Source organism: Leuresthes tenuis, unplaced genomic scaffold (genome assembly GCF_036924035.1).
Source record: "Leuresthes tenuis unplaced genomic scaffold, fLeuTen1.0.hap1 SCAF_11, whole genome shotgun sequence".
Lineage (NCBI taxonomy): Eukaryota > Metazoa > Chordata > Actinopteri > Atheriniformes > Atherinopsidae > Leuresthes > Leuresthes tenuis.
In genome coordinates this window covers 11,670,020-11,685,601 of record NW_027325365.1, presented here as the reverse complement: position 1 = coordinate 11,685,601, position 15,582 = coordinate 11,670,020, and the positions used below count along the sequence as shown (strand labels likewise).

Here is a 15,582-nt window from a genome sequence, read left to right as displayed (position 1 = left end):
ATTTGAGGCTGAAACACTGACTACAAAGGCACTCTAAATGTACATGAGCTAAATGTGCACGGGTACATGTAGCTTCCATCACTCAGCTATGTGAATCCTAACTCCTGTCTGCAGAGATTTGCATATCCAACTAGTTCAGTTTCTGATAAACCCACATGAGAGCAATGACTCTTGGGTAAGTTAATGGAGAAAGTCATCTTAACCAAAGTACTGCTGCTTTTTACCAGCATTTTCAGTGACGTAAAAGTCTTGGGCCAACCATTATTTGTTGATGTTTTGCTTCCCTCTGTGTAGTTTATTGTTAGTTTTGATGTTAGCTGTAATGTTATATCCTCATTTGTAAGTCGCTTTGGATAAAAGCGTCTGCTAAATGCATAAACATAAGCAAGGGTTCAGACTTTCCTCTAATCTTTTAAACTGGCCTTGATCAATACTTCTCCAGGATCTCTGAAAGTCTTTTCTGTGAACACCTGCTGCTTTTTCATGAATTTTCAGTTCTGTCGTTGTGCCTGACCAATCTCAGAGAAATCTTTCATTGTTTAGGAATCACTCAAGGATAAAAAGGGACACCTAACTCAAGGGATGAACCAGTGTGGTGTCAATTCATAACAGGCAACTGGGCAAAGAACCATGTCTTTCTGGCAGTTTATGAAGAAATGAGGGGAGACTCAAGATTTTTGCACAGTTGTCATGGAGATGTCTCAGTAGTGGAAGATGGTCACGATGATAACCATCACCATAACAACAACCGAATAAGCTCTATGTGCTAAAAGCAGCGAGTAAACTGACCTTAATACAATGTTAGCCATTAATCATGCAGCCTCTTAAAGATTTGAAAGATTCAGTTAAATCAGTGATTTTACTATCAGTTTGGTGACGAAGTGAAACAATAATAGCAGAATACTTTAACCACATCTCACTGAACTGTGTTTATTTGTATTTACAACACCTCCTTTAAATCATTGTAACACAACTGTAATCAAGCTGCATCATAAATGTGAAAATATTTTACATTCTTGTACTCGACATTGATATAGCACACGGCAGGAAAAAAATTAAGAGCACACACAGAAGAAGAAAAAAAATCAGTTTGAAATGCATCATCACACACATCATATGACACCTCAAAGGAAACAAAAACAACTTAATTCAAAGGAATGTAACCAGCTGTGACAGCTGGAAACCAGTTGTACTGTTTGTTCAACAGTACAAGGGAACTGTTGAAGTGAGACCAACGCGTTCATTCAGTATTTCAGTTTAAACCGTCAACAGTCTGCTCCCTTTACACAAAGAGGGATTTTAATGGCACCTAACCTGCATTCACAGAGTCCCTGAGAAACAGGAAAGAAGAAGTTTCAGTATCTTTCCATCACCTCTCAGGGTCCCTCGTCCACTGTCAGCTCCTGCAGCTGCTCCTGCACGGCCTGCACCTGCTCCGTTTCTGTCTCTGTCTCCGTCTCTTCTGACTCCTGATTGCTTTTCTCAGTTTCCTTGCTCATCTTATCCTCCACCTTCGGCTCCTCGCGTCCACTCTCCAGATTCTCTGAGCTCTCGAAGCAGCCCGAGTCCCTTGGCTCCTTGGGGTCTTCCTCCTCCTCCTCCTCCTCTGGCTCTGACTCCCCTTCCGCTGCTCGAGGGAAAAACAGTCACAGTTTAACTTTGACTTTTATTCACCCTGACGGTCTTGCTCAGCTTCAGATGAAGACTTCTCACTACTTCCTGCTGATGGCTCATTGCTGCACAGGGACTGTACCAGTGGGGCTTTTCATTCATCAGCAACACTTTCAGATGTTCACAGTTTTCATAATATCCCTAAAACCTGGGCTAAATCCTGTAACTTCACCCATTTTTGTGTTTGTGCATATCTCTCTGAGTTTAAGGCTACAAGTAAAGCCTTGTAATTTATATTTTGTAGAAATGTAGTAATGATGACTTTTATTGATTTTTCACTAACTATTGAATATAGTAAGTGTGAAATCTCTCTTGATGTTTTGCAATATTTAGGTTTCCAGTTCCTAAAGGGGAAAATCTAACTTTGGTTGTGATGCAGGAATAAATAAATAAATACATAAATCACATCATTAGATGACAGAAAGATAAAGTAAGTGAAGCTAAAATTAACATTAAATCAATTTCAAATATACATTATACAAACATATACTTTGACAGCCAGGTGTGTTGCTGTGTTACCTTGGTTCAAATCTAAATAAAATATGTTTAAAGATCTAGAAAAAGACTTTTTCTGGATCTCAGCATTGTTTAAAATACAGAACCTTTCTTGAGTTTGAGAAAATGAACAAGAGAACACAGTAAAAATGCACATTTAAAGCAGCATGTTGTCCTTCTGAAGATATGCATACTTCTGTGTGGGATTTCTTTGAGGTGATGCAGTGTAAACTGTGAAAACTGCAGACTGTGAGCGTGATGGGCTGAGTGTGAAAATGTACCTTATTTTGTAGCTGAGGAAAGTAACACGTAGGATTTGAATCTGGTGTCTGAGTTGTATGAAGTGATTCTCTTATCAATAGTAACCAGGCTAATTGGCTTTCATTTTCAGTAACGTAGTTAAAAAACAGGATAAGGATGAAATGATTAGAGTATATTTTCTAATCACCAGCTGTAGAGCAGCATTAGTTGGATACATTTTGTGTGTTGCAGTTTCTCAGTGTGCAAACCTACAGTCTCTGAGCAGCTCAGTGGCGTTCAGGATCTTGGAGCGCTGCTCTGGGTCTGTGATGTTCAGCTCGTTCAGGTGAGACTCCTTAAGTCCTGCAAAGTCCTCCAGGCTCTGGAACCCGTGCATGGACAATAAGGAACTCAGCTCCTGAAACAGAAGAGGCAGCGTGTTTAATTTACAGCTTGTTATGGTGATAACCTGCAGAAGGAGCACTCAGCCCTGTTTGTCTCACCGTCAGGCCGATGGTGTCCAGGACCTCCTCCAGGGTTTTGGGCTTGGATTTGGATCGGTGGTGCTTGCTGTGGCAGTGTCTCCTCCTGGTTGGGGGGCTCTCCTCAGGGAGGAGGTTGACGTAGATGAACTTAAAGGAGCCCACTTTGTTGTTGAGTTTTCCTGTCCAGGTGCCCACAGGAGGCTTGTCGATGATGTGGATGATGTCTCCTTTCTGTAAAAAGAAATGGTGCATGAACAGAAGGGTGAGGTAGTTATTGACAGCCTGACAGAAGACACAGAAAAGATGAAAGCTCCTGGAACAAGAGGCCTTCATCATCAGATTAATCTCTTGAGTAGAGGCATTAAAAACTGTGAATTTATAGACATCTGAATTCCCTTTTCACAGACTTTCACAGTGTAAAGTTTGCACAGTCAGTCAGTAATGGGTCTTGCAGATTAAACTGTCTTCAAGGATGAAAATCAGAGCGAGTTGTCTTATTTCACATTGTTAACAAGGTCTCTGGAGGACGACTCAACAAGATAGCAGTAGAGGTCGAGGGCCAAGTCACAGGCAGCGAGGAAGAACTTCCCAGAGACTCACTTGGAGTTTCAGCGACTCCACATCGTAGGGGCTGGGAGTGAAGTCGGTGTGGACCACAGCGCGGCCGCAGAACGGCCCGTTGTAAGAGACGCCGTTCTCCTCCAGCCTCATGCTGTCCCTCTGGCAGTAACCACTGTCCAAGCTCTGTCTGTCGCTGCCTGAGGAGGACGGATAAGAAGCAGGGTCAGCTTAAACCTGAGTCAAATCCCCCCAAACACACACAGCAGGTTTCAAACTATTAATACCTCAATAAGGATCATGTATTGATGGGATTATCTGAGTCTTATTACAGTCTAAAAATAAGTCAATTTTGTTGATCAATTTGTAGCTTTTTAACATAATTTTTGGAAGATTGCTTGCTATTATCTTCTGCCACAAAGTCAAACTTGTCTTAATTTTTGTCAGATATGAGTAAGATGTAAAAATCTACAGTTATTGTTGTACAGATGTTCAGCTCCTGACTATCAAGAGCTAAGCTAAGGTCGGCTAATCAGTTACAAGTTCTGGATAAATTCGGACTAAACAAAAAAGCATCAAAGAGCTCCATTAGCCTCACTCCATCAGTAAATTCCACTAACGTTTCAACAGTTACAAGATGTTTTTTATGTTGTCGTGCCACACATTATGAGCCATGTTTTCTTCTTTTCTGTCAGCAGGTGTCAGTGAGTTTCACCATGGAAACACAAGTTCTGCCTCTGAGTTAGCCTGAGGATTCAGTGGCTTATTCTGTCCAACTCGGGTTATTTAAAAGTAAGCCGTGTTTTTCAGTAAGAAGGAGTGTGCTGTCAGAAGATAAACTTCTAACTTTAAAATCTTAAATACACTTTCGTTGTTCCTGGAACATAAGATGATTTGACAGGGTAAGGATGGAGTGTGAGTTTGCCTCTAATTTCTCAGGTGTACAGACTTACTGCCAGAAAGCTGACGGGTGATGGGGCTGGGTGTGGTGTCCTCTGAGCCCGTGGAGCACACAGATGTCCTCTGTCCTGCACTCAGATCTGGAAGCCAGTCAGAGGAGACAGGGGACAACTCCTCACCGCTCTCTCCCTGGAGGACAACAGTGCAAGTCGGAGGTCAATACACCTTCAGTTCACTTAATGAAAACGATGCCACACTGAGGGTAATTTAATGGCTAATCTAATTAGCTATAGCCAGAAGAGTCAAAAATATAATAAATGTGTTTAAAAATTTTTAAAAAGATAGATTTAAAGTGTAGATTTAAAGTAACCAGATTTATTTTTAAAAAGAAAAAAAGATTTGTCTTTTTTTACAAAATGGTTGAAATTACAGTACAAAACAGCATATTTCTTTTCTATTACTTATGAACTATCTAATTGTCTTTTAATGATTTTTCAGGGATCCATAATTTAACGGAGTCCTACAGAAATGTACATTCTCAATATTGTGGTCAACGCAACAAATCACCTGTGTTTGGTGATTTTCACGCTGATCTGAATGTAAACTTTACCAAACTTTGATAAAAGTCAGACCTTAAAAGCAACAGTGGTATTCTTCATTTACCAAGTAACAGTACAATATGTTTAAATCTTTGAGTGGCACTTCTTACTTGCCTACAATTTGTCCATCAGCTGAGCAAATGCCACTAATATCAAATTGGTATTGTGCCCGTTTTTAAATTTGCACAGCCTGTCCACTAGGTGGAGACATATTCTAATTATTTCAAAGACTCACAGCAGGAACACGTTCACAGATGTCTTCATGACAAGCAGTGCTTGTATAAATTAAGTTGGGTATAGTTTCAGTTAGTAGATGTATTAATAATTACTGCTTAAATATATCAATATGTCACTTACGCCCTCCTCAGCCAGCGCCTTCTGCACCATCTTAGATGTTTTGCGGGTCATTGTACGTGAGATGACGTTGCGCCATTTCTTCCCCAATTTGCTGCCACTTTTTACTGCTTCATCTGCTGTCACACCTTCTGCCACCTGACATAAGAGAGAAAATCAGCAGCTAGCACATGAGTTTGTCAAAACGTTTAAGGATGTGGGAGGTCAAGAAAGTTAAACCACTTTAGTGACTTAAAGCGTACAAACATGAATAACATATCTATGCTTTGTGATAATTTAGAGGTGTTTCAGTGTCAGAGTTGTGCACATTTTAATATCAAACTGGTTGTTGAACTCCCTGTTGCTATGTAAAGGCTGTATCTTTAAATTTTGTACTAAAACATCTGTAAATGTAATTTTTTAATTTTTTCAAAAACTTCATTCCTCCTACATGTTTCTACGTTTAATGTCACTGAACTTGTTAACTTACAAGTTGCACTTTAAACTTTGAAAGTTTTTCTCTTAAAATTGTGACATAAATAATTACCATGATGGCTTCACTGTCAAGTCACAGATGTACTCGATTTTCACATTCTAGAAAACCAACAGGCTTTGTGGTGATGGGGTTTTCATACACACACCCACACCTGCACTTTAATGTGGCCGGGTGCCAAAAAGCACAGGTACCAAACTCCCTCTGCAACCACAGTGAGAGCTGCTGTGAGCATTAACTCTGAACTTTTCTTGATCAAGCTTCATAGTGTAGCGAGGCAGCTGTTTATCTGCAGTGAGGCCACAAAGAAAAGCTGCTATAAAGACAGAGAGGGTGTAAAGGTTTCATGTGCAAGCTGATCTATAGATACAGAAGTGGATAAACTCGAATCTAAAATGCAGATATTCTCCTGGGGAGGCCGATCAGACTCCTGGTTAAATTCTTGCTGCTTCTGTCTAACGCAGAGGCTCTCTGCTTGACTAGCTGTCACCAGAGGACATCCTGTCTGCATGCTGCTATCATCTACCCTCGATGCACTGCTTCTCGTTCTTACTTCCTCTCTATTTCTCTATTTCTACACTCACTTGTCCTCCTACTTCCACTGAATGTTGCTGGGAAGTGATTAATATGTTCTGTGAATTGTGAAGTGCTAACATCTGCTCATGTTTGCACTGGTGTGTAAAATCAGGAAGCGTGAGCAGGGCACTTCTGTGACAGCTATAACTGATAACAGTTTGTGCTCGGCCTCTTTCTGAATGCAGTGTCATGTCAGAGGTTGGATGAAACGTTCACAGCTTGATAAATGGGGAAGATAGTGATACAATAAGTGGAGGAACCATAGTTTAGGAAGTTAAAACAAAAAGGCTACTTAAAGCATCTACTTCTACTTTTACAAAATGTTTGACTGAAGGTTTTGTGTCTGATTTTTATGTTTGAGAGGAACAACTCACATTCTCTTCCAATGTAAACTCCCTCTCTGACACAACAGGAGAGGTGGGTTTAGGCTTCATGAAATCCTTAAAGCTGCTGGATCTCTGCAAGGTGAGCTGCAAACACGTAAGCGTTATGAGAAAATGCCAAGCAGAGCCGTGCAAACAAAGATGGCACCACCTAAATAACTTTAAAAACATGTCAGTCGGTTGTTTGGTGGTTTTTGGTGCGACACAGATAACGCTGATCTCACAGTTGGTCTCTTCTTATCTGTTAAAATGAGTGAAAACAATGAATCTGCAGCAGGATTTCTCAGAACAAACAACTGACCATGTATCCCACCACACAGTTTTTTTTAAAATTTGGGCCTTTAAATGTCTGCATGCTGCAAATCATACAGTGTCTGAAATGTTTGTGTAAATGCAGCAGCTGAGCAGGAAACTCAAACAAAATGATGCGTGGTGATTCACGAAAGTCCCCTAAACAAACTGCCTGTACTCACAGAATTGATGTTTTAAGCTTGATCAACACATGGGAACAGAAGAAACAACAGAAGCTAAACCTTGAAGTTGAACTTAAAGTAACACGAAAACTTTGCAATTTGTTTTGCTCCTTGGCTCCTCCTACAGACGAGGAATGCAACATCAGTATTATAAAACAAATCTCCAAGCCATGTTATGCTGAGGCGCAATGAAAAGACCACAAAGATGACAAGTGACTGTTAAGCAAATTGGCGTGGTGCAAGGCTGAAGACCAAAGTTGTGAACTGCAGAATCTCAGTGCCCCCCGGGTGGCTTAGGGTACTTTCGAACCCAGAAATGTGCACGACAAAAGTCAATGCACTTCAAAACGGGTCAGAAGCTCATAGTTTTTAGTTTCACAAGCTTCTCTCCTGTTACTTTAATACCAACATTAAGATGCAAGTGTTCACTCCAAACAAAAGAAGAACAGATGGAAATAAACTTTTTTTTTCTGTTTTTGTAATAACTGACAAAAATATGTGGTTGTTGATGTGTTAGTTTGCACGAACAATCCAACACATTAAGATCCATCCAGAACTTTCATCATAATTCAGAGGGGAAAGATGTGAATTTTAGTGCACTTGTACTTGTAAGAGAAGCTTCTGATTATTTTTTACTATATAAATATTAATCTAAATATAAAATATAAATAACTATTCATTTGAAACTCATCTCAGCTCTGTTCTGACACATAACAGGTTAAGTTCACATTCTAAAATCAAAACCTGCTGTTTCCTCCACTTTTTGCATAATTTTCTACATGAAGTGTTTACTGTAGCTGTGGTGGAAATTCTATTTCTAATTTTCCACTGAACCACGTCACTCTGCAAAATCATAACGCAGCGCATCCCTCTCTCTTTGCTGAAACCACAGGAAAAGGGCAAAGCAACTGCTGGCAGCCAATCACTGCAGACATCCAGTGAGAGCCTGTGGCTGCTGGTCTGTGTAAAACTTGAAGAATCAAACCACCACTGCGCTTACATCAGCAAATTACCTTTAAATGACACGTTTTGGGGCTAAATGCCAAAATCTTCAGCAAAATAATCCATTAATGCTGATAATCGCAGCAGCAACAATGAGGTTCTCCGGTCTCGATTGCTCCCACATGACGGTTATGTGTTTGGAGATGTTTGCGGAATATAAAGGCAACGAGATGTGTAATGACTAGCCGTGAATTACAGTGCAGCGGGAGAGATGTGGATGGAAAATAAGGGCACTGGTGTTAAGTGTAGGAGGCTCGCTGTGGTGGTGACAGCTGGAGACGAAGGCAGCAGAAGCCACAGAGCCTGATGTGACTCAAACAGCATCTGCAGCGATGAATCACCCGGCTGAATAGAGGAACTTATAAAGCACAACTTTGCAGCAGGGTAGTTATAATATAATATTATAATATTTTAGTTTTTAGACAGAAATATCTTTGTGAACTTTGTGTTTTTTAGTGTGTGTGTGTGTGTGTGTGGTTGTTGAGCTTCACCGCAGAGCTCTGTGCTAACTTGAGCTGACATCCTGTGTTGAAAAGATGTGCACACAAAGACAGCTGAGTGTCGTGCTGTAAACTAGTGTTTCACAACAGAAATCTTTAACACCTACAAGAACAAAAGATCAATTTGTGCATATTAGCTGCCCCTTCTCTACTACCTCCAAACCAAGAAGAAAAAGTCAAGTAAAAACCAAAAACTCACTTTCTTCTTCTGGACCTGTTCCTTCTCCGAGGCGTTGGAAGGCCTTCGCCTCAGCATCTTCTTCCTCGGTGAGCCTCAGATCTTCCTGGACAAAAAGCTGTGGGACAGTTGCAGCGTTTTTAATCAGAGAGGATATCTGCTGCTGTGCTGTCACAGCCAGAGTCAGATAAAGAGAAAGAAGAGGGCTGAGGTGCAATCCGCTGCAGTCGAGTCAAGAGCCAGGAAGTCACATGGCCACGCTGAAACTGAAGAGGCATACCCTGTTTCTAGTGCTCAGGACCACAGAGAGCCTAGTGGTTTGGTAACATATATTACTCATAACTGCGTATAAAGAGTTGTCTGTGTCTCATAACAGAACTTACACACAAGACAGTTTATGAAGACGTCATTTCAACTCAAGTTTTTACTTTTACTACAAACAAATAGAAAGTTTTAACTGTGAATCCTGCTTCATCCTCCGGTTGCTCAACATGTAAAAGATGTTTGGAGGACTGTTATGTTATTTTTAGAGTCACGTTTATAACATTTGAGTTTTAGTTCCAGTTCACCAAATGACAGCTTCAATTTCTTTCAGCTTGTTGTAGCATAGTGAGCACTTAAGAAGTGTGGAAGTGAAAGACAACCTTCGATGACAGATTTAGAAACTCAGTAACACATCTGCAGCTGCAGCCTGCTGCAGCTCTAAGGGACAAAATCTCGATCTGGTGCTCCGACAGGCCGGCATCATCCAGCAGGAGATTTCTCAACAGAAAAGTGATTGATGGGCCAAATGGGTTGAAAAAGCCAAACACAAGCTGATACTTTCCAAACATCCAAAACAGACCATTTAGACAAAACAGCATGAGTGACTCACAGACATGTGCGTGCTTTTGTATGTACACTCACAAAGCCAGCAGGACAACAAGACAAACACACTGGCAGTAAGTGCAGAGAGGGAAGTACAAAGCAAACAAGTTTAGCTTGTTATTTTGGTAGGGTATAAACCACATGATAAGAGGATGCCCTATTTTAGTTTCCTGTCACTTGACTAAAGGTTGGCAGCAAACAGATCTCACTACAGATCTTAAAAGGATGAAAAGAACAGGCACAAACTAAATGAGGTTTAGAGGAAAATAATAGAAATAAGACACTTTAATCAAGCCAGTCCCATTTTTTCTAATATTGTTTGTGCATCAAAAGAATTGTACAAGTAAATATTCTCTGTTCAAATGCCACTTAGGTAAAAGTATCATGAGAAAAATAAATCACAAGTAAAGGCTATCATTGTGTATGATGGACTTTTGCAGAGTCATAAAATGCCAGAAAAGACATTGTTATAATTGTCTTAGAATTGTAGTATTAGTGATGTAAATGTGTTCTACAATAATCAATCCTATTTTATGAACTGATCAGACATATTTCAGTCTTTATCAGCATCAACTACTGAACATGTAGAGATAGAGATATGTAGCATTGTCACAACTACAATAATGTTTCAAATGCTCTGAATTTAAAGATAATTTACTGTGGTATAGTATAACTAGCAAATCTGTGGAGTTACTAGTTATGCTACAGAGCAATGTTTTACGAGTGGGTTCTTGCTTTGTTTAGATTGTGGATGAACATTTACATGCACAGCTTGGGTGAGCTGAAGTTACAGTTCGACTGGGCCGGTGACTTCTCTCCTTTGTCCCAGTTTACATGCAGGGGAAGGGGATCGAGTTATTCACTCGAGCATGTTTGACGTCACGATGCTGTGGACTGTGCGAGAAAGTAGTCCTAATGGGCTGAGCCGTTTAGCCATCTGACAAAGAACAGAAAAATACATGAATGAGAGCAGCTGTACTGGGAATTAATCTGTATCAGTATACGCTTACACTTTACTGTTTTCAACCCTTGAGGTTATTTGCTGCTGTTACCAGCTTCTTCTTCTGTGTACTGGACAGGACCTGTGGAGCATGCACAGCGCGCCAAGGCCAGATTGAGTCTAGTTGAATGTATGCATGCAGAAGTGATTAGACTCCCAACAGTATAACCTGGGTGTATTAGTTTGGCTATGAGATGCTCGATTACACATGATTTTTGCATGCATTTTGTTTTGAAAGTCTGGTCTGACTAACAGTAGTTAGACTTTATCTCCTATTCTTACTATCTACAGGATTTACATGATGACTGAACCTGCCTGATATGAGTCCCGGCCCGTTGTGAGATGCTCATAGTAAACTAACTCTTCCCATATTTGTTTCCCTGCACAGATAAAGAAACACTAGATGCTTATTTGGCTGCTCCAGTACATCACTATCATGAATCTGGTCTCCAAAACTGACTGTAACTAATTACATTTTGCTTGTTAAAAATGTGAAAACTTGGACATCACGTTGATTACTATCTGGAATAAATTCAGTTATAACAAACTAACTAGTTAGCCAGAACATGTAAACATGTACATCCAACCAAATGGGGACATTCTGTGAAGGCTTTTAAAGGTTTCCATAAAACAGATGTTCAGAAAACACCAGAAAAGCAAAACAACAGGGAATGTGCCCACAAACATATAAGAACATTTCTGGACCATCTGGGAACCGAAATTTGTTAGTTACATTAGACAACGTTTATTTAGTGTTTCAGCCTCTCTGAGTTATATTTATATTGAGTCATTCAGCAGATGCTTTTTATCCAAAGTGACTTCAAATTGAGGAACAACATTCAAACTTTTGTGCAATAAGAAACCCTGATACGGCCATACAGAGGAAGAGCAGGTCAGACGTTAGGATGTCGGAGTGTTTTCAGAAAACATTTCAAATTTTATCAATCCGGGTCGTTTGAGCATTTATTATCAGAGGAAACTTCATCCGAACACCCAGAGACACGTCTAAAAAACTCACCTCTGGACAGATAGCCTAAATCAGTCATGATCACAAAAATAGTTCATCTCAAATATCTATTTTTCATGTGAAATAGTTGTTCCAGATCAAAAAGATTACGTTTTGGCAAAGATGTTATTCGTATCAGCAAGTTTAATACCAATATGTAGCTTTTAAACCCAAATGGTGTTTTTTATAGGTCTACTTAACCCCACAGTGCCTGTGCATGTGTGTCTCATATGTTTATATATATAGCTCATATGTTTGTGGGGTGCTGACCAGTGTTAGTCACTAATATGTGAACCAAACTAACCTTAGCTTCGATCCTAACCCAGACTGTCTCACACACCAACAAGTAGTGTAAGAGTAGCGTAACTTGACAAATCTAGGTACTTCTTGATTATTCCAAATAAATGATTTAAAGCGAGCAATAAAGCTGAAAGTCATACACAGGTTGTGGATGTTTCATCAGGTTCGTCACTTAGTGTTTTGGCGCTGAGTGCATTATCACAGCTGGTAAAGAAGCCTTTTTTGTTATGTCAAAAGGGAAAATATTGGTTTACTTCACTGAAAGTCCCTCTTGTTTTAAGTTGCTTAGAGTAGTGCACATTGATTCTGCAGAGGGCTGGTCAAAGAGAAAAAAGAAAAGAAAAAAACGTGAAAACAACACTAATTTGAATGCATACTTCCAAATATGAAAGCCTCTCTAGATGTGGAAACAGTTTGATGATGATTAACGCTGATGGCAGTCCTGCCCATACGCTGACATGGCTGAGGTTTAACATCTTATCTAACTTCATCTGGAAAAGTTCAAACTAGTCATTGTTTCACAACACTGCACCATTACAGAGCCAGCAGAGGCAGGAAAACACACTTAGCTACTGTAGCTTACTCAAACGGACACAAATCCAGTTTTAAAAAACTTTATAAAATTTCACTTGTGGGGAAACCTCCCCGCTGAGTTTCTCTTCAAATAAATGAGAGTTACTTTGCACTCCTGCTCAGAGGACGTCTGATTAGTGGAAATTAATGTTTAACAGTAACTACAACATGACAAAAGTAGAACGGACGTTCATTCTCAGAAAAATAGTGATCTCATCCTTGGGCTTCCTCTTTTCCTTTACTGACCACAAACAGCTCAGAGCATGCCTTTTCTGAGAGTCCAACTCTTCCTCCTATGCGTTTGGTTATCCCAGATGCGAGGTGTGGATGTGTGCACGTGTGCACGTTCACACCTCTCGATGCACCCACAAATTAGTTACCAGGAAGCCCTCTGCCTGTGGACAGAAGCTACTGAACGATGAGGCCAGTTAACAGACATGACACACTGAGAAACGATGATCTAATGCAGTAATTTTCATCGTTAGAAGAAGAGAGCTACGAGCTGATTGACTGATGTTTAATAACGTCATGGTAACTGTTCCATCAGTGAGAGACAGAGAGGGTTTTAAATAAGTAGCTGATAATAAAAAATTATTTTTTTTAGTATAGTGTTAGGGTGAAGTCATCAAACACGCTCTACACGTGATCTGCTGATATTTTTGTGTCTATTTACAAAAATATTGATCGAAAATATGTAAAAAGTATATTTGTATAGTAGTTGTGAAACTATCTACAGGTACCCCCCTGAAGTATGTCACACTGCTCAGTTAGACTCAGCTAACAAGGCAATTTCAGCTGAAATAACTCTAACAACAGACTGTTGTCTAACATTAAATATATTTTGGGACTCCCTTCTTAGACTATTATGAGAACTGGGTGCTGCCCTGAAATGAGAACAAAGTGCGGACACGAGTGACCTGAACCCAAACTCCTATCATTGTATTGTATATTTTGGCAACTAGGTATTGTACTTGTTGAGTTGTGGTGAAAGTTCAGTGTTTAATCAAAAAAATTGCTTTAAAAGTGCTTTAAATTCTGTATGAAATGTGTGTGTGTGATATTATATGATTGCATGTGTAAATGTGCACACTTACTTCCAACATTTCTCATATTTTCACTGTCGGCTGGTTGTACTGACATCTTTCCTTATATGTTCTTTACATTCTGTGCTGGTTTCGGAACCCAGTTTAGCAAAATGCTAAAGTACGATTTTTTTTTGCGAGGAAGCTTGAAGTGATGCAGACAAACACATTTGTCATCGAATGTTCCTCCGAATATGTTTTAGAGCGTCCTCTACCTCTGAGAATCCATTTGAGAACATTTCCCAACTTCAGCTGTTATAGTTTGTGAGTAAAACAAATAATTTATGGATAAAAATTATACATGAGAAAATAAAGCTTTTTTTTTTTTTTAATCAGTCCTCTCTCCTTTCTTTTTTTACTTTGAAAAAGTAATACAAAACACCGGTAACAGTGCTGTTAAAGTGTGATTGAAAAACATTGGAAATATTAGCTCATAACATAACAAAGATCCTGCAGCTGTGAACCAAAAAGAGCTGGGATACGGCTGAAGAACAATCAGGATTTCACATCATAGACACTTAATATAGATATTATTGTAAAAACTGTGTATATTATTACATAAAGAGGTCCAAGTTTTACCAGACAAAGACATGGAAAAGGAAACAGAAAATAGATTTAAGATGTTTTGATTACTTTTTAAATATATAAAACTGGTTTTAATCTTAGATCTTTGAAGACAGGTATTCAGTTCATGAGGAGGACGTTACAGCAGGTTATGGGAATGCTCATGTAGACAAACATGAATCATAAACACAAACATAATGTGTTGCACTTTGGGAGAAGAGATGCAAGTGAATTGTGATGAATAACTTATAAAATGACAGAGTAGTTTGCACCACATGTGGTTCAGTGAAAGTATTGCTGTATAATAAAACAAATATAACATCTTTTATGCACATTTATCATATTGTACTTTTATAAGCTTTATAGCTTGTCTCTCTTTATGCTTGAATAGCAGATAAAAATTTTCTTCTTGAATCATCCAAAAAAATGCATTAAGTAAGAAATAAAAACTGGTATTCCTGCATCTTTAGTGCAGCTAGTAAATAATGATTCACCCAACCCAATTAAAATCTTGAAACCCACATTTGAAACAAATGAACACCTAACCCCTATGCCCACAGCTATCAAATCCTTCATATCTAATTTGCTACGATATAATGTCACATTTATGTCTCTGTCTACTTCAATAATATAAATAATGTTGTTGAAAGAGAATATGAGACAGAGAAATATTCCATTATCTGTTCATCTGCATAATAAGTAAACTTAAAATAATAGCAACGGTGCTCATCAAGATATTGCACATAGACTAAAGTTAAAACAAAGCTTTTCTTCAGATGAACAAGTGTTTGAATGTCTTTGACGAAGTTATGAAGTTAATAGTCATAAACTACAATTACTTTTTGTCACTTAAAATACCACAAATATCCAGTTCTTCATGCTTTTTACATTTTTTTCGAACAAATACTAAAAAAAAGCACAGGATTCTTCGCTGGTTGCTTAGCAATGGACATTTGCGACCGGAACAAGTCTTTGGCTAACGTTAGCACTTAGCTTGCTTGCTAAGGCGAACATTGAAATCAGGTTCAACCTAACGCATTGGCCAAGTTGTTAAGTCAGCTGCTGGAATGTTTTGCGTTTTGTTTTTATTTGACTTTAGCCTAATATTAAAACTGAAATTAAAAAAGAAAATATGACTTTACCTTGTTTACACGTCCTGAAAAAGTCCCTTAAAGTGATTAGCTCATTGAGATATTAAAGGCACCTGTTGGAAATTACACACAAAAAAATAGACCACTTTTAACATTTGGCCATTTTATTGTTGTTTTAGGTCGTTTTTAACTACTTATTGCTTTGTTCAAGTT

The 15,582-nt window shown here is 39.0% G+C and overlaps 1 protein-coding gene across 2 annotated transcripts; it reads right to left on the bottom strand.

Moving 5' to 3' along the window:
• Window positions 1-920: 920 nt before the first annotated feature.
• sash3 (SAM and SH3 domain containing 3) lies at window positions 921-9,108 on the bottom strand. 2 transcript variants are annotated; one of them, XM_072395424.1, is made up of 8 exons: window positions 8,908-9,107; window positions 6,725-6,820; window positions 5,306-5,440; window positions 4,403-4,538; window positions 3,492-3,649; window positions 2,910-3,122; window positions 2,680-2,824; window positions 921-1,627 (listed from the first exon to the last, which is right to left on the bottom strand). In XM_072395424.1, exons 1-8 carry the CDS (start codon window positions 8,962-8,964, stop codon window positions 1,377-1,379), a joined length of 1,191 nt encoding a protein of 396 aa, XP_072251525.1. In that variant the 5' UTR covers window positions 8,965-9,107; the 3' UTR covers window positions 921-1,376. The 2 variants fall into 2 exon arrangements, with proteins under 2 accessions (XP_072251525.1, XP_072251526.1); XM_072395425.1 differs by lacking the exon at window positions 6,725-6,820 and having other exon boundaries at window positions 8,908-9,108.
• Between the last annotated feature and the right edge of the window lie 6,474 nt (window positions 9,109-15,582).